Raw genomic sequence first — 19678 nt, 5'->3', positions numbered from 1 at the left:
CCGCACCGGACGGCTCGGGTCGGGACGGGGGTGGGGGGATCAGCGCGTGGACTTCTGGCGATAGGTCTGTGGATGGATGATGATGACGTAAGTTCGAATTTGAATTTTTGGCTCGCTACCTGTCAAAATTTGCGTGTCAAATTTTCGTCATTTGGCTGGTTGCAATCTCAAAGGGAGTTTTCGGGAGGACGGTTGGGAAATGGGAACCTCTCCTCTTTGGCGAGCAAAACGAATCATGCATTAGTGTAGTCTTAATTAAGTATTAGCTATTTTCTTTTTAAAAAAATATGATTTTTAAAAAAATTATAGAATTTAAAAAAACACAAACACCGTTTAGCAAATTACAAAGTATGCACGGAAAACGATAAAGTTAAAGTTAGAAACATTGACTTGTGATGTGTTCGGAAGGAGGGGTTGAGAACCCCTCACTCCGGCACGCTAAAAGAAGCATATATTAGCATATGATTAATTAAGTATTAGTTGAATAATTTTTAAAAATATATTAATATGATTTTAGAAAGCAACTTTCCTATAGATAAATTTTGCAAAAAAAAATCATTTAGGCTGAGTTCTTTCCCTAGGTTCCCAACTCTCCTCTCTCGTTTTTCGCGCGCACGTTTTTCAAACTGCTAAACTGTACGTTTTTTGCAAAAAAAAAATCTATACGAAAGTTACTTTAAAAAATCAAATTAATCCATTTTTGAAAAAAAAATACTAATACTTAAATAATCATGCGCTAATGGATCGCTCCGTTTTTCGTGCATGGGACATGGGTTTCCAACCGGAACTAGCGAACACAGCCTTAGTCATTTGGAAGACATGCGCGCACAAAACGAAAGAGGCAAGGATGGAAACTCAGGGTATCAAACATAACATTATCTATCTTCAACTTCCCTTCCCTTATATTTATTCTTTTCATTAGACTTTGTCACTTTTGCTTATTGGTTTATTGGTGATAGAAGAAGCGCCCGTTACACTTTAATAGAGGAATTTGTTGTGAATGGGAGGTTATGATGATTGTGTTGGTGTTTGTTAGATGGGAGTTCATGGAATGTGGCCTCTAGGCTCTAGGGATTGTGTTTCTCTTAATTTCTTTTCAGTTTCCAATCAACAAAACATAAGATCATAAATTACTATCCCAAACTAGTGTGAATCCCCTAAAATTTCGAACATGTATTTTTCTATGAAACAACTTATAGTGTATATTTATAAGAGTTTGTGTCTCATTGATCTAAAATTACCCCTCTTATTCCTATCGTTGTCAAGTTGCCATAGGAAGCAATTTTTTAGACCACTTAATCAAGTTGTACTTTGTATTTGTTTCTCACATTTACATGAAGTAGCATGTTTGGTTTATTGACCAAACTACCATAAAATAACCAAATCCAAACATTGAGCCTAACTTGCTAGTATTTTGGTTTGTTATGTTGTGGAACCAAGCCATCTGTCATCAAACCGTCCTCCCTAACCACACCATACAACTCTTTCTTGTGACTATATATGGGGAGAGAGGCTATTATTAGCCAAACTCCAACCTCATAATCAATATTTACCTAGCTTTAGGAACACTTATGAAGCTAAGGTCCTAAGTCTAGCCTCAGGGATTCGTCACCATTGTTCATGTTCACCATTAGGTTCCAAGAGCTCGATAATCTCATTTCACACTAACTATAAGTCTAGAACAAGGGGATTACAGGAACGAGAAGAGAAATCAAGTTGTATCAAACCTTATATTGAGAACTGAAAAGGTAGGGGGTATCATCGATCAAGACCTTCTAGATGAGAGAGACGACATTTATGACAAGGGAAAGAGAGGCGATACTTCTCTGCAGTACCTCCACACCGCCATGAGGAGCGTGCCTCCGTTTTGCACAGTCATGCATGTCTTTACAGTTTTGTGCATGCTATTTTGTGATTTGATAGAATACGTGAACTGAATTGAGTGGAGCATGTCCATCTTTTGCACATGTTTGTGAACATTGGAAGGTCTTACACGTGACAACAAAGGAATATGGAGAACAAACGAATATCTAGCGTGTCTCGTAAATAGGGAATATCTTGATAGAACATATAAAGATAGTATGCCCACTGATAGATGAATTACAGGCGTGCTAATCGTGAATGGGAATGGTGGTGCCTATGATGGGTAAGTATAGTAGTGATGTGGTTCCAAAAATCACAATAGCGTGACACCCCACATCTCACATAGAAGGGAGCATAATAGAAAAATGGTCCAACCATCCAAGACTACCGTGGCAGCTTCTCAGCCCAAGGCTAGCCAACACTGAAGTGAAGCATTGGTAGCCACCGGATCATGTCACGGCCTCATAAGCATATATACACTAGAGAACGACTACTCTAGTTACAGTAATATTTACCAAACCAATACAATCTGTACAATCTTAACTTATGAAAATGTTACTCGTACAAAAATTCTCTAAGATTTAACATCCAAAACCATACTCCCTCCGTTTTACAATGTAAGTCATTTTATCATTTCTCATATTCATATGATAACTAGATTCATTAGCATCAATATGAATGTGGAAAATGATAGAATGACTTACATTGTGAAACGGAGGGAGTTGTCACTTAACTACTCTCTCCGTCCGATAGAACTCAACTGGACACACAGTCACAGACAGTGGGCCCTGCATAAGTTTCGTACGCAATCAGGTAGGGCCCACTCATCAGCGACAGAGGTGCACTTCCCCCTTCACCCTCCACCATCTCTCCCTCTCTCTCTCCATTCCCCCTCTCCTCCTCAGATCTCCCACCTCGAACCCTAGCCATGGCGATCGCGGCGCGCGCCCTGCGCCGCATCCCCCTCCACCTCGCCCCCTCCCTCTCGCGGGCCTTCTGCGCGCTCTCGCCGGCCGCCCCCGCCCCGGCCGCTGCCTCCGCCAAGGTCGCCGACCGCATCGTGCGCCTCCTCGCCATCGACCCGGACGGCGCGCGCCGCGAGGTGGTCGGCCTGTCCGGCCAGACCGTCCTCCGCGCGCTCGCCAACGCGGGCCTCATCGAGCCGGAGTCCCACCGCCTCGAGGAGATCGACGCCTGCTCCGCCGAGTGCGAGGTCCACATCGCGCAGGAGTGGCTCGACAAGCTCCCCCCTCCTTCCTACGAGGAGCGCTACGTCCTCACCCGCGCGTCCCGGAACCGGGAGCTCAACAAGCACGCGCGGCTCGGGTGCCAGGTCGTGCTCACACCGGAGCTCCAGGGGATGGTCGTCGCCGTTCCGGAGCCCAAGCCATGGGACATCCCGTAATTGCGAGCCGCCGCTGCGATGGTGATGTGAGACTTCCTTTCCCCCACCGTCTCCCTCGGCGGGTGCGTTCGTGCCGCGCCAACGCTTTTTTTATGTTATGGATTCGATGAAAGAATAATGATTTGATGGGCAAAACTTTAGTGCTGATGTTTAAACTTTTGTTTACTTTGAATGTGGTAACATGTGGATGATGTAATGTGGAATCCCTTGAAATTGCCTCGGTTCAGTTCAATTGATGAATGGTGTTGGAGCCAGAGTTAAGATTCATCCTGTGCATTTCCATTTGATTTTTACTGCTAGTATATGACTGCATGTTGTTACTGATTATAATCAACTTGCTAGAAGGGTAATCATGTCTTTAATTTAGTTACTTGTAATGTGAAGAATGCCTTTTGGCTGTTGCAACTCAATGCTAACTACTCCCTCCGTTTCACAATGTAAGTCATGTTTAGCATTTCCCACATTCATATTGATGCTAATGTATAGCTAGATTCATTAGCATCAATATGAATGTGGGAAATGCTAAAATGACTTACATTGTGAAACGGAGGAAGTAAGTAGTAGATGGAGAGTTTGACACAGTGGCAGAGCGCCTTGTTTTTTTTGTTTAATTTTGGATTTGGGAGGATGGAGTATATAAGGTGAATGGGTTGTTTCTGTTTCATCTAGGATTTGGGAGGATGGAGTATATAGGTGAATGGATTATAGGAGTGCTGATGTTTTGAGGTATCAAATCATAGGAAAAAGAAGAAGCTTGCTGGCGCATCAACTGGTACTGAAGTAACATAAGCATGCTATCGTGAATAATTATTTCACTGTTGGTATGCTCCCATGTTTCTTATGTTCATGAATTGGTTGTTTATTTGCAAAATTAGAATATAACCTAGAAGAAGGCTAGCTGTAATGGTCAGAATTCTGTCACTGACCTTGGTGCTGTACTGCTGTTGCATTTGTGATGATAATGCTACTGGTATACTTGATGGGAACACGAGTAAAGAAGTTTGAGAAAGAGTTGATCTTCCGTTGAGTGACTCAGAAATCAAAATTTTGCAGCAACTGAGGTAGAATCGTTCCTATTGAGTATTAACAACAATCATGGAGTATTAACAACAATCATGGATCACACGTTGGGCACTTTCCAGAATTTATCGTAGCAGCTAATCCCAGATGATCCACATTTGCCTGACAATATTTATACCAGCCTCCTTAGACTTGTTTATTTTTCACGTGGTTTGGCCAGGTTATTGCTTGCCTGGGGGAAGCATAAGCAGTTCACTCATATACTGAAAATTCGGAGTTAGTGCTACACAGTATTTTTCATACTTCAGAACTTTCAGATATCTGAAATGGAATTTGGAATTGCTGCACAATACTGATCAGACTTTTAGAACTTCAAATAGTTGGAATGCTACAAGCTTATGTAACTTTTCAGGCTCAGAACTACAGATGAACATGTTGCAGTTTGTCTTGCTCTGGTGCAAAACAGTCGTATTATCGTTTTTCACACGGCACTGTTGACTGTCTGAAAGGTGAAGAAGGCATAGGAAATGTGGCAGTTAGTGTCAGATTTACAAGATGACAAGAGATGGTTTACGTTAATGCTTTATGTGCGCTGGTTCCTTGATCATTTTTCACGTAATGCAACCTAAGGTCTGGTTTACTCTTGGCACATTAACGTCCAGATTCTTCATGGTTGATAGTCCAAACAATGCCAATCACTGCTAAAGACGTTTGCAACTAAGCGCCACACTACCAAAATCAATGCAGAAGATAGAACAAAGCAGCTCTACCAAAATCAATAGTTCAATACATGCTTCTGGAACAAAGCAACAGAGCAACTCCACCGAAATCAAGTACTACTACAAAAGATGGGAACAAGGCAAATCTACCGAAACCAATGTCAATAATAGAGAAGAGAAGATGGAACAGGAAAACCACAAAAAGAAGGGGTCAACACAGAGGATGGAACCATAATCAAACAGGTGATGGAACAACACAGCTCTACCAAAATCAATACAGAAGATGAAGCAGGAAAACCAAACCAAAAGAAAGATCAGTACAGAAGATGGAAAAAGAAAGCCAAAAGGTGGAACAGGAAAACCGAAAGAAGCAAGCTGAGCCAGGACCAGGAGGGTCAATAGCTCAAGGTGGATAACCAAACAAAACTTCCAAATAACACTATAGATTGGATATTTAACGAAAAACATGACACCAATAACAAAACTAGATAACTGCGGACAAAGCCTACAGCAAAACCATGAGGCAGAAACAGACATGTTCACCAAGATCTATTGTTTAAAATGACTACAAAATTCACACTGCACCTGCAGCGTCACATAATTTGCGACCGAAGAATTATTAAAAAAGCAACAGCTACAGTTTGAATGACAAGAGTAACCAATGTAAGGTAAAATGTCTAAATGAAGGTGATGTCTTTCAGAAAGTTCAGTGCTGAGTTGCAGCTTTGCAGCTACCTGCCGTCTACCAATTTTCAGGTGTTTACTTCAGTAATCTTGCGTCAGGTGTGCTCCCTGTTGGCATCGGCCTTCTTAAGAAGCTCAGCCAGCAGGTTGGCAGCTGCAGACTCCCGTGCATCACGAGGGTTCGTCTTTGGATCGCCAAATGTCATTTGGCTGAACTCCAGGCATGCAATATCTACATTGGCCACGTACATGCCTGACAAGATAGGAAAACCTTGTAAAAGAAGTGCTTGACATGATGTGCAATGCAACGGCTTAAGAACAATAAAGATAGGGAGGGAGAGAGAGGTTGACAGTTGGGCAAACAGCCATTTCTGATCATCGCTAACTGGAGACTAGAAAATTATTACCAAGTGATTGCAAGGCTAATAACTGATCTACAATACGGATCACGACATCAACAGAATGTGCAATATCGTAACAAATGCAAGGAAAAAGTTCAGTTTTTGGGTTGAAATCGTTAAAATGGCAATCAAACTCTGTGTGGTAAAAGACCTATTAGCATGGCAATGTTAATTCTTATGCCTATGAGGTGCAAGGACCCATACTTGGCCTGTTGACCAGGCGGGGAATATAAGAGATAAGTAATATTTCCACATACCATCTGTTAGTGATGGCATAACTTTATATCTCGGAAGAATCCAATTATTCTCACGGCAGACCTCATCCAACTCCTGCATCAACTAAATGTCAAAGGCAGGGATAGGAGGAAAACATGATAGAGAGTGAGTGAGTGAGTACCTGGCATTTATTGCGGAGGAGTCTTTCCACTGTCAATTTCTTCCTCTCAATGGTTAAGGTTTCATATCCATCTCCAGAATAGGATGAACCATTAACTTCCACCATATCTAAGCTATCGACAAGAATTCCATATTTTTCTAGTAGTGACATCGCTTCTGGTGTCCACTCCCCTCCTGAATATGTTTAAACATAATGAATACTGAAAAATTTGGAGCTGGTAGGATTTAAGAGAAAATGATGAGAGTAGATAACCATTGACATAAATATAAAAACTCAGAACTTGGCAATTACTAGTTGTCTACAAGACAATAAATAACATAGGCATGTTTGTGTTTGGATGTGTGGGATGGAATCCCTGCCCAACCGTGTGGTATATGATCCACATGGAATGGGGAAGTATCCAACTATTCTTACCACATCTGTATGCCTGTTTCCTTGTGGACAGATATGATGTTTTTCACAATCATATAACTACAAATCGTGGTTGCGAAGTTTAGCCATGTTTAGATTCAAGAAAGATAGAATACCAGCAAAGACTGACTGGATGTCCATATCAAATTGAACAGTTTCATCTTCAATCATGCGTTGCTTGCGATGCTGAAACATAAAAATAGCCAGTTGAGTTCATATCAGGTTGAGTAAAAGGACAATTTGATGCACCAAGAACAATAAGGTTTCGAATGAAAGATCCGACACAACATACAAGATCATCCCGTTTTTTCAGATATGACTTGAAGGAAGCAAACTTCAGATCCTTGTTGTCCTTAGCACCGCCACCTTGATGAAAATCTGCAGTGCATACATTAAAAAATTAGGGAAATTATAAATAATAATAGGATAAATAAGCTGGCTTGGATAAGGTTACATCAACCTGACTTTTTTGACACTTCTGCACTTCTCCATTCCAACTCAGTATTCTTTATTACAAGTGCCTGATACAATAATTACTTCTTCAACTTGAGAAGGGTAAATGAAACACATACAAACTTACATACTATAATCATCAAACTAAAAAAAAAAATCAACAATACAGTATGTCTTTGTTCAGAAGGTGCATGTGATCCTTCTGCTTTCCAGAATTCTGATATGTCAACATCGTCAAGAATTTATCTTACCTTCTCCATAGCCATATCATGAGAAATATTTAAGTCTAGAGAGTGATTCTCTCTTCTTTTGTTGCTGTTCATTTTAACACCTAAAGTCAATTGATTCTATCAAAACATGGAGGAGAAACAATGACGGGTCAACAGAAATCAAATTATGGTAGATTGATAGAACTCACCTGCTTCCATATCCACAAATCCTGCATTTGCTGCTGCTGTTTCTTTTACATTAACTGAACAGCTCACGAACTTCATAGTTGACACATCTACAACAGGAGGCAGTGCATTTTTAACTCTGGGTATCTCACTGTCAAGACCCTCTGCACCGTCAGCAGCTGTGGCCCTGAAGACTTCAGATTTTCTTTTGCTGTTCACGTTACTGCTTCTTTTGTTTCTACTGGTACAGCTGTAGTTCTTGTCACTACTGCCAAGTACTTTTATATCTCGTTTAATTTTCTTTTGAGTTGACCCTTTTATATTATATTCTTGCTCTTTTGAATTTTCATCTATTTCAGAATGCGATGAAGACTTTCCATTTCGACGTGTTTCTTCCTTTGGCATGCTCAGCGAAGAATCAAAATGCCATTTCCTGAAACAAGAAGCATTATTTTAACCATAATTAGGCCAAGTAGTAATTTCCTATACTCCTTTCATTTTACATTACCTGCAACATACCTCTTTCATGCATAAATAGCTGAAACAAAACCATATGTTACCTGTGCAGGCAGTCAAACAGAATATCCTTATATGGGAGTATGTGATAGCTCTCAGCAACAACTGTTGTTGTAGGGTATGGATGTTTTTCAACTACAGGACCAATCATCCTGTTAAACAGGAAATGAAATAGGAAAAAAAAATGAAAACGTTAGAAACTGTTATACTGAGAACAGTAGAAGCTACCAGCAATTGAAAGACAGCTACATAAATTAGGCTGTATTCGGAAGGTGGAGTTGGGAACTCCACCTCCCCGCATGGAATAGCGAGTGAGTGATCAATAGATTTTTTAAAGCAACTTTCGTTTAGATTTTCTTTGGGGGGGGGGGCGCAAAAAACACACTATTTAGCAGTTTGAAATGCGTGCGTGTGGAAAACGAGGGGAGTGAGTTGGGAACTCACACAAATGAACTCGGCCTTAGGAAGTACAATTAGCCAATATTTTCATGATTAGTATAATAATAACAAAAGAACATCAAGCATGCATGTAATGAAGTTTAGTCAAAAGCTCAAACGAGAATAAAAAGAAGAGCTTTAGCACCTAGCAAGCACAGCATTCAATACAATAGAAATGTTTCTAAACAAACTATGGACTATAAAGGATATAAATTTACATCAATACAGTAATACACAGTGAGCAGATTTTGTTTAATAAATAAAACCATTGTTGATCAGAGAGCAAATTCGCAAGTGTGTAAACAGCAAACCTCTTGATCAATTCTTCAATAGGCATTTCCGCGAAGTTGCCTTTTGCAGTTTGCTCGTACTGTAAGATGAACAGCTTTGTAGTTGTCCCTTTTTTAGTCAATGAGTATGCTAAATGCTCATCAAGAAGACGCAAGCTTGACCGCTTAATCTCTATTAAGAAAATCACAGAAATGAAATACATTAATTTCAGTTATATGATTCATAAATGAAAAATAAAGCAGATAAAATAATATAGTCGAACAGAGAATTGGTTGATATCAGCCCATATCATTTACAAGGGAAATTAAACACTACAATGTTCCTAGTTATTTATTGATGTATCAGCAATGCTATAAATTCATGTTTCGGGACCAATAGCTTTTCTGGTTGGTAATTTTCAACTAACCAAAGTTTTCAAGCTACATAGGCATGGTCCGAAGCTAATTGAATAGTTCAAATCGAATGAAACTAACATACTGGGGGTGCAAAAGTCTCAACGGATGAAGCACACTGATAATGAAAAAAAGAGGGCAAAATTTGTTTAGTTAAGAAAATAGCCACACATGGAAAACAAAATAGAGCAAAATGGTATAGTAACAACCTGTTCTACGCTCCACCTCTGAAAATGCTAACTTTTGGAGGACATATGGTCCAGTCTCTTCATTTTCTAAATCTTGTCCTTCTGGCTTGTTGCTGCCATGCTCACTAGTGCTAGATGTGTCAATCTCTTTCTCCAAAAGGGAGCGAACATTTTTACCGACAGAACCACTCTCCAGCAGACATCTTTTCCTAGTTGAATCAAGAAGAAGCACAGCGACCTTTGAAATTGGCCACATGGCCATGTCTGGAGAGTCTTGGTTTGCGTCGAGGGCTTCAGCAATTCCACACGCATCCACGACTGCTTTGTCAGTCACAGAGAGATTCACACCCTCCCCAGGACTTCCAGAACTCTTCTCATGTTGGTGGACCATATTGGAGTACGCGAGCAAACTGTCACCAAGAGTAAGAGATGCACATTTGAAGAACCTCATTGCATCAGCAAAAGCAAGCTGTGGGAACTGCTTCCGGTGGTAATAGTTATACAGAATGACTGCCATATGAACCTGCAAAAACAAGGTGGCACAACGAGGAAGTATTCAGCCGTGTATTACAAGTTGCCTAAAGAGAATGCAATGTATGATGCATAGGGATACAGTACAGAATGTAAGAGATAAAAAATCAGGTAACATGGCACTCAATTTTGCCATATTTGCACACAGCTACATTACAGAATATAAGAGATAAAGTTAGGTAACATGCTACTCTATAATGCTATCTTTGTACACAACTATAATACAGAATATAGGAGATGTTGTCACGCCTCCCACGATCCTGCAAATTTTTTTAATCAATGAGCGCACCCCCCCCCACCCCACAAAAAAAAACCAAAAAATTTCCATATATTAGAACTCCCGAGATTTCCTAGAGGTTTAATGGAAACATCTGAATTCCCTTTCCTCTTGAAATTTGAAAAATCCCAATCCCTCCTCGGAATGGAAAAAAAAAACACAATTGCCAGAAGAGGGAAAGCCTTCCCGATCTGGAACGTCCCAGTTAGTTTACGTCTTCCCTCTTTTGAAATCCGCCTCCGTCTATTCGTTGGCACCTACGCCCGCAGCCGCCTTCTCCGCTACTCTCGGGCTTGTCGGAACTCGGAAGCCCATGCCAACCATCACACGCTCACGGCGCGCCGCCGCCACACCATCCCGCTGGCGCGTCGCGGCCCAAGCCATGGCGCTCGCTCCGCACGCCGCGCCGCGCCGTCGCAGCCCGCGGCGCGGCGCCCCCACAAAAACAAGCTAACAAACCCGCGCCACACGCCCTGATCGCGTCGCCGACGGCGACCACCACCCGAAACCCCCCCAAACCTCCCATAGACCCCGGGACCCGAAACCCCACCACCAAAGTCCATCCATTCTCGCATCGCAGGCTCACCTGGCGCGCGACGTCGGCCTGGTTCTCCGGCGTCATCCTGCTCCCCTTCCGCAGCGCCGGCCGCACCAGGTAGTCCACCAGTATCCCCACCGCGTCCTCCATCTCCACCACCCCGTTCACCTCCCCACCACCACGACGCTCCACCTCCATCACCCACCCACGACGGATTAAAATACAAACAAGAGGGAAACCAAACCGCCGCCGCCGCCGTCGCCGTCGCCGCCTCGGGATCCGCCTCCGCGACGGCGAGGCCTCCTTTTATAGAGAGAGAAGGCGAGGCGAGCTGTGTCGGATAGGCGCGAAGGGACGCGAGGGGGGTAGGGGGGTGTCGAGGCGGAAATGGGAAACGGTGGGAGGGGGGTGGAGTGGGGCCCACGCGCGATGATCTGGGCCGTCCGATTGTCGCCTGGGCGGATCTGGGCCGTCCGTTGGCGCCGTCACGAGAGGAGCGTGCAGTGCAGTGCAGCCCAGCGAGGCGAGAGGGGAGAAAATGATGAGCGGGTTGAAGGCTGGGTTGGGTTGGGTGCGCATCGGTTACGGCTTACGAGGCCTTTGGAGCTGGGAGACGACGGGACGGGACGTGTCACCTTTGGCCCTGTTCAGTTCTCACTTAAAAAATTTTCACCCTATCACATCAAATGCTTGGACATATACATAGGTTATTAAATATAGAAAAAACTAATTATACCGATTGCGTGTAAATTACGAGACGAATATTTTAAGCCTAATTGCTTCATGCTTTGAGAATGTGGTGTTACAGTAAACATTTGCTAATGATGGATTAATTAGGTTTAATAAATTTGTCTCGTGGTTTATATGCGGAATTTATAATTTGTTTTGTTATTTAATCTACCGATGTGACACGCTAAAAATTTTCAACGTGGATATATATTGTGAATGGATGTTGTGTGATGGGATGCGATGGACGGGAGATGCTGAATTGCTGATGAATGGGGCCGGTAAGCAGGGGTTTCTTTTCCTCGTTTATTTCATTTGTATTTTTTTTTAAAAAATTACTACTTTCTTCGTTTCAAAAACCTTGTCTAAATTCATAGCGAAAAGTTACTATATTTTATTTTAGAATGTAAGCATGTTTTTTTCTTGTTTATTTCATTTGTAATTTTTTTAAAAAGAAATTACTACTCTTTCTGTTCTAAAATACAAGCATTTGTCCAAATTCGTAACAAAAAGTTATTATATTTTGGGTTAGAGGTAGTACTATATTCTCTCTGTCTGTCCAACTGAACCCTTAGATGCTACATAACGTAACCATTACATTGTTGCTCACATGGGTGACATGAATGTTACTCTCTCCGTCCCTACTAGAAAATATTTCCGATCCTATGTTCTTGTATTTTATGATAAAAAAAGTAGATGAATAGATGGATGGGTCATGAACTGGTATCGAGGGTTCCATTTGAACGTAGTACCACAAGTTTAACATGATTTATTTTTTAAAAAATAGTTTAATTTTATTTTGAAATAATTAGAAATTTCTTCGTTTTTTAAAGAGGCATTTTTTTTCCTGTTCTTGATGTGGACACTTACACATCTCTTTGTGTTAATGTAGTTTGCACTCTTTTTTTGATGGTTTGCTGCTGAGTTGGATTCTTTGCTGGCTAGGCTAGAATTTATGATAAATAAAATTATTTTATAATTTACAATTATGTTTGAAATGGGTGTAATTAATTGTGGGAATATTTCAATATTGGATCCTAAAGAGAGGGTTGGATAGGCACTGGTGTGAACAAGTTCATATGAATTTCTATTCTTATGTTTTTAGGAAATGGTTGATTACTTGAATACTCCAGGCTGTGTTTTGCACATGAACATTTCGTACGAACCTATTGTTCACACCAGTACGTGTCAACCCCTCTATTTAAAAACACAGCCTAGCATATTCACGTAACATAATTAGTCTTTCCTTTAAAACATAAAAATATTGTTTTTATTTGAACCTATTCATACCCAGGGATATCCAGCCCTCTTTTAAAACAAATCCTAAAAGATTCACACAATTAATTATACCCATTGAAACATAGTTGTAAATTATAAAATACTTCTATTCCTTCCTTTAAATCTTTCACGGGAACATGTTCACACCATACATGCCAACCTCTTTCTTTAAAAACACAACTTAGAATATCCATGTAATTAGTCCTTACTTAAAAACATATAAATAGAAATTTCATAGGAAGTTGCTCCAGGGTTTACAAAACCGGCTGCAAACATGGTAACCGGCTTACCTCCATGGTATAGTAACAGTTAAACTACGGTAACCCCACTAAATTCAAATAAAAATTAAAATAATTTAATTTTTTGATAAAATTTTGTACGGTTTCTCATGGCAATTACTGTGCGGTAACCATGCAAACCGCCAAAGTGTGGTAACCCTGCCCTGGACAGTAAGGGAAACCTTGACGTGTTCATAGTAGAGCATATTTGGCCTCTTTACAAACAAATATTAAAAGATCACACAATTAATTATAGCCGTTAAAACATACCTGTAAATTATAGTATTTAATAATTTACATCTATGTTTTAAACGATATAATTAATTGTGTGATCTTTCGAGATTTGTTTCTTAAAGACTAGCGCAAATCCGACCCCTTTGGAAAAAAAATCTCGAAAGATCAAGTAATTAATAAAGCTGTAAATACTATAATTTACAGCTACACCCTCCAATCCCGAAAGAGTCAACTTATAGTGATGAATCTGGACAAGCATTTGACAAGATTCATCTCTAAAAGATTTTTTTTAAATGAATGGAGTATGCTTTAATGGGTATAATTAACCGTATTCGAGATTTGTTTCCTAAAGGACAACACATATCTGGCCAGCCCTCTTTAGAAACAAGTCTCAAAAGATCACACAATTAATATAGCCATTAAAACATAGCTGATCTTTTGGGATTTGTTTTAATGGCTATATTAATTATGTGATTTTTTGGGATTTGTTTCTAAAGGGGTGGATGTGTGCGGGTATAAAGAGGTATATATGAAATTTTTATTTTTATGTTTTTAAGATAGGGTTAATTACATGGATATTCTTTGAAGAGAAGGGTTGGCATGTATTGGTGTGAACAGGTTCCTATGAAAGATCTAGGAGTATAAATATTTTAATAATTTACATAGCTATGCTTTAATGGGTATTGGTGTGAATCTTCCTATATTTATATCTAAACATATGGCTAAATATGCACTAGCATGAACATGTTCTTATGGAATTTCTATCTTTGTGTTTCCGATGAAGGGTTGATACGTGGATATTCCAGGATGTATTCTAGGCTGTGTTTTTAAAGAGAGGGTTGGCATGTCCAGGCTGTATTTCGGGTTGTGTTTTTAAAGAGAGGGTTAGCATGTTCAGGCTGTATTCCAGGTTATGTTTTCAAAGAAAGGGTTGGCATGTGCTGGCGTGAACAACAAAACAAGTTCCTATGGTAAATTTAAAGTAAGTGTTCAATTATGTAGATATTCTAGGATTGTGTTTCTAAAGAGAGGTGTTGAATGCATTTTAATAAAACAACAAAACGATAAAAAGAAATTCAATCATTTACCTTAGGATTCTAACTTGTTCAGTTGTTCCCATCTTCATTGTTAGGGAAGTTGATTCTAACTATTGTTTAAAGAAATGGTTCTAACAATCGAATAGAATAATGTAAAATAGCTAAATAAATCTACAAGTCAACACATGTACTTAATTTACTAACCTCAAGTGAATAAAATTTCTTGATCTAACCTGTGAGATGGATGAAACACAACTTGCCGATATGCCACCACAACTAATTTAACCGATGCTGGTGTTTGACGCCTAGCTTTACTTTGGCGTTGAAGATCTGCCACTGGTAGCTAGTTTCTTCCTTATCTCTTAGATCTAGATGACACAAAAAGATTGAGCTAGTCATATCATCATAAGCACTAAATCAAATACAAGGAAAAGAACATTAACAACGAATCCCTCTCCTTACCCATAGGTTTCAGGATGCATGCCATCTACGCCGATCTTGTTGCGTTAGGAAGTGGTTTGGTGGGAAGGGAAATAACAGGGAGACAATGGAAAGACGAGAGGGCAAGATGTCATTTTATAGTGAATTATTGGGTCTCGTAGCCATATCGTGAGGTTAAGCATAGCGAAGTACAGTGGACCCATCACCTCATAGCCATATCATGAGGTTAAACATTTCTTAGTACGGTGGACCCACCACCAGTCTCTCACGAGGTTAAGCATATCGAAGAACGGTGGACCCATCACCTCATAGCCACCAGTCTCTCCGATGTTCCGTTAAAAGAATTTCATCGAAAATGCCCACTTTAGTTAGAATTGACTAAGCTTAAAAAAAAAATTGGCTCGACAAGTAGAGTCAAGAGCTAAAATTAAAATAAAGCGCTTGTTTGGCACTCTACCGCTTCTAGAGTTGGAGTCCAACCAAACAATTTCAGCTTCACCAAAAACAGAAGCCAAGCAAACTAAAGTGCTCTCATAAAATAAACTAGCAAGGTGGAGCAAGATCTAGACTGCTCTACAACTTAACTCTAAATCCAACTCCTTTGAGATAAATTTAAGAGTTAGAGCTATCAAATAGGCTTGATGTGACTTGTATAACAGGTGGTGCTCACATGCTAATGCAACGTGTGTAACACATTTGACCGTTTCAACAATATTTCTCTAAAGTGAGACACGCATTTCATCATTTGTACCAAATACGTATCAAGAAAATTAAACTATGTTCACCTCTACCTGAAACTCTCCATCGCTTTCTCTTCTGTGTACATGAGGTTAGGTTAGCAGTTTAGCACACCTTCACCTTCACCGTTGCCCCTATCCCCTTCCATTGACACGGCCACACCGCGGTGGCAACTTGTGAAGCAGTGTAATTGATACATATACGGTACTTCCTCCGTTTCACAATGTAAGTCATTCTAGTATTTTCTATATTCATATTGATGTTAATGAATCTAGATAAATATATATGTCTAGATTCAATAACAACAATATAAATGTGGAAAATGCTAAAATGACTTACATTGTGAAACGGAGGGAGTACATCACAAGGAATTGCAACCCAATATAATATCTGGAATAACATACGATGCACAAGAACACAATATTGGAGTAATATCAGTGATCAGTTATGCCCAAGGAAAGTTCATAACAAATGTAGCTAGGCACCTCAACGCCCAGAATCACACGAAGATAGAAGATATCTCCATTATGACCTCATGGAGGCCACTGCATGCTTCAGGTTTGAGAAGAAATAGTGGTCCTGTACCAGGACCAGTAATTTATCCGCAGGGGATCACATCTCTGCAATATTGAGCAGATTGCAGTCGCAAGATCAGCATCTACTGCTTCATCTGCTTCAGGATCAGAGTTCTTTATTGCTTCGATAGTTCCTTTGAGTTCATCTGAAGGTTGTAAACCAATTTGAAGAAGATCGAGCAGCAAGCTCAAAGCAAATACGCAGGTCGAATCATGTTTCAGGACCTTGAGACAAACATCAGAGATGCGCTCATCAGCCATCAGCAAGTTATTTTCACCCTTGTACAGGCCTTTGAGGTATCTCCAGGGGCTTTCATTCTGAGGGTTAGCCAGAATAGCCCCAACTGTGTAATCCACTTCCGAGTCACGCATTGCTGCAAGGCCTCCAAGAAGTGGTGAACTTGTTATTACAAGGTATCTCTGTTGCAAAACAAACATAACATACTTCAGTGTAATCATTTGATCTTAGTTAATCAGCCAAAAAAAGTCAGAAAGGAGACAGTAGTAGGACAAAATACCACGTAAAGCAAGAAGAGAAAGAATCAATGAATTTAGTTAATAAATCATGAACCGGCATATGGATTTTCAGACTACTATTCAAGATGGGACGAATTAAAAGTGAAATTGTATAATAAACTAGAAATTTTAAAGCCAAACAAGCATATCAACTGACCTGATTCCAAGCTGAATTATTGAAGACGTCTTCCTCAAGCAGCTGGTTGCAATACTGTAGTTCAGTCTCCCATCCACCCAGTGCTTGAAGAACCCACTGCAGCAGTAATGATACATAAATTATATTATTAGAACTCAGCTTTCCCTCAAAGGTTTGCTCAGTGCAGCACTCAAATATAGATAAATGAACTCAAACGAGTATCAACAGCCTAATTTTAGCGCACATCGAGAGGAAACATTATATACCTGCCTATGAGACCAAGCATGGTAATTTTTAGCATCCATAGAAAGTATCTTCCTTGTAAATTCGTGCTCTTTATTTGCAATATCTGGTCCTAATTTCTCCGCAAGCCATCTCTTGTGATGCCTGAGAAAATATATATAGTACTGGGACGTTAATCAAGATTTCCCAACAAAAAAGCAGAAGAATGAAGTTTTAATTACAGAACGCTCAGAATTAATGATAGCAAGTATAAACTTCATGAAAAACTCCACAGCTACCAAATATGGGTATAAACTTAATGTCACTCACCAGATTTGATAATTTTTTGGGTTACATTCAGCAATTCGGTCCACAAAATCCATTTCCTCACGCAGATCAGCATCCAGTGCCTCTAGAACAAGACGCCTAAAATGCCACACCTATCAAGCAAAAAAAGATCATTAAGTTCAAAACTGGCATCCAAATGAAATGCATGACGCTAAACACATAACAAGGAAAGACAATTTTACATGCCACCATGTTTTGTTGCTTGTTAAACTCAGAACTGGGAGAAATTTGCACATTCTGCATGCAAAATGCCAATGAGGCAACAACAGATGGCTGAGTACAAATTTGGAGGGAGCAAACAAAGTAAAAGTCCTATTATGGATATGGACTAAAAGCCCCAAACATAATTTGGTACAGTACTACAGTATATTTTAATTATATTTATCTTTCTGATCATGAAAAGTACAGCGGAAAAACTGAAAATTTGATAAGTCTGAAAGAGACACCACCACAGTATGCAGATTAAAATCAAACACTAACTGTTTTCTCCTGCTCTACCATAAATCTAGACATTCTCAATGCGTCCACAAGAAAAAAAAATTAATCAATTTTCCTAAATTTGTCTTGCCGCGTTGTGTCTCCAAAACAACATTATATATGCTAGTCAAGCTTGCCATCACAGTTATACTTTTATAATCAAATTCCGAAATAGATAAATCCGCCAAGATACCACTAGCTAAGCCGGAATTTGCCAATATCCCAACATGCTACTCTTACTATAACAAGTGAAGGCTAGTTCTACATGTACATAGGCCTTGTTTGGATGCTCCGAGCTATTAAATAGCCCTCCGGAATCTTGCTATTTAGAAGTATTAAACATAGATTACCGATAAAACCGATTCCATAACCCCTAAGCTATTTTGCGAGACGAATCTAATGATGTATATTAATCCACGATTAGCGGCTGATTACTGTAGCATCACTGTAGCAAATCATGGATTAATATACCTAAACAGGGCCATAGTTCTAAATGAGCAAATCTCCTGCACTGCAAATTCAATTTCCAACATGAAAAAAAAGGGGGAATAACACGAGCAATCTCACCGTGTAGTTGCCGGGATTAAGGTCGATGACCTCGGCGGTGAGGTGGAGGGCGCGGACGCTGCGCTCGCCGGCGAAGTAGAGGGCGCGGAAGTAGTCCATGACCTCGCGGAACTCGTCCCGGTAGGCGATGGCCACCACGGGGTGGGGCCCGTCGTCCTGCGTCACGGGGACCACGTCCGCCAGCTCCGGCCGCCGGCTGGGTGGCAACCACTCGTCGGAGGCACCCTCCGACGACGTCGACGACGGCGCCATCGATCAGATTCTGCTGCAGCCAGAGAAATCAAACAAAAAAAACACAAAAATCGAATCAAATCCTCCACTAACTGCAGTCCTAAACCGCAGTGGGATGGATGGATCTCCACGCTCACGGCTCACGTATCACTCCACGCCGGCCTAGGATAGTAGAGGAACTCCACGTAGGCGGTGGAAGGGATCAGGTCTCTCTTCCCCCTACAGCGCCGGCGAAGGGGAGTCGGATGTGGCGGCGGCGGCGGAGGAGGAGGAGGAGATGAGGGGGAGGGGGGAGAAGAACGCGAGGGAAACCTCACCGGAGACGGCGGCGGCGGCGGCGGCGAGGAGGGCGGCGCGGCGGTGGCCGCGGGTCGTCGTCGAGAAGACGGCGAGCGGAGGAAGGAGGAGGAGGATTGGAAGCGCTATGACCTTAATCCAGCCATTGGTTGCTTCTTCAACGGCTGGATGGTGATGACTGCGCTGCTTTGACTTGCAGTCAAGGCTGTAACTTCAGCCTATATCTGCACCCACTTGTCATGGACTCAATGGGTTCCATATAACATTGTCACAGGGTGATAGTAACAAACTAAAGAGTACAAAAAGAGTAATCAGCAGAATTCAGAAACGAACTTAAAAACAGTGCAGGATTCAGGTTTTGGTCCTAATTACTCCATAGGATTCAGGTTTTGGTCCTAAATACTCCATAGATTATTTACTTCAAATATAAATTACTCCTTCCATCCCAAAATATACGTTTGCTAGTAGTATGTTTTTTCCAAAGAACTTTTATCTATTAGATTGCTTACACCACTTATAACATATTTGTTAATTTTTTAAAAAATATTTAACCCATAATCGAGAGGATAATCCATTGCAATAATCTGGTAAATAAATCGTTTGAAATAGAGCCTATAACCCACAACCAAACAAACTTAAAAATGATAATAATTCAACA

The 19678-nt window shown here is 40.7% G+C and overlaps 3 protein-coding genes across 5 annotated transcripts; 1 reads left to right on the top strand and 2 right to left on the bottom strand.

Annotated features, from left to right (window-relative positions):
* Nucleotides 1-2748: 2748 nt before the first annotated feature.
* Nucleotides 2749-3535, top strand: LOC4347568 (uncharacterized). The gene has a single exon (XM_015795936.2). It carries the CDS (start codon nt 2792-2794, stop codon nt 3266-3268), a length of 477 nt encoding a protein of 158 aa, XP_015651422.1. The 5' UTR covers nt 2749-2791; the 3' UTR covers nt 3269-3535.
* Nucleotides 3536-5474: 1939 nt separating this feature from the next.
* On the bottom strand, nt 5475-15069 carry LOC4347567 (uncharacterized). 2 transcript variants are annotated; one of them, XM_015756968.3, is made up of 13 exons: nt 14935-15069; nt 14706-14840; nt 9595-10096; nt 9014-9164; nt 8309-8416; nt 7772-8181; nt 7605-7684; nt 7361-7421; nt 7193-7278; nt 7017-7086; nt 6490-6662; nt 6350-6422; nt 5475-5944 (listed from the first exon to the last, which is right to left on the bottom strand). In XM_015756968.3, exons 3-13 carry the CDS (start codon nt 10088-10090, stop codon nt 5787-5789), a joined length of 1866 nt encoding a protein of 621 aa, XP_015612454.1. In that variant the 5' UTR covers nt 10091-10096; nt 14706-14840; nt 14935-15069; the 3' UTR covers nt 5475-5786. The 2 variants fall into 2 exon arrangements, with proteins under 2 accessions (XP_015612454.1, XP_015612453.1); XM_015756967.3 differs by lacking the exons at nt 14706-14840; nt 14935-15069 and adding an exon at nt 10968-11277.
* Nucleotides 15070-16022: 953 nt separating this feature from the next.
* On the bottom strand, nt 16023-19149 carry LOC4347566 (protein farnesyltransferase/geranylgeranyltransferase type-1 subunit alpha). 2 transcript variants are annotated; one of them, XM_015756969.3, is made up of 6 exons: nt 19041-19149; nt 18493-18757; nt 17431-17540; nt 17145-17265; nt 16900-16995; nt 16023-16646 (listed from the first exon to the last, which is right to left on the bottom strand). In XM_015756969.3, the coding sequence occupies exons 2-6, from the start codon at nt 18742-18744 to the stop codon at nt 16206-16208; spliced, it is 1020 nt and encodes a 339-aa protein (XP_015612455.1). In that variant the 5' UTR covers nt 18745-18757; nt 19041-19149; the 3' UTR covers nt 16023-16205. The 2 variants fall into 2 exon arrangements, with proteins under 2 accessions (XP_015612455.1, XP_015612456.1); XM_015756970.3 differs by having other exon boundaries at nt 18493-18754.
* Nucleotides 19150-19678: the final 529 nt, after the last annotated feature.

Source organism: Oryza sativa, chromosome 9 (assembly GCF_034140825.1).
Source record: "Oryza sativa Japonica Group chromosome 9, ASM3414082v1".
Lineage (NCBI taxonomy): Eukaryota > Viridiplantae > Streptophyta > Magnoliopsida > Poales > Poaceae > Oryza > Oryza sativa.
Note: the sequence above shows the minus strand (reverse complement) of the source record. Positions and strands in the feature narration are given on the sequence as shown.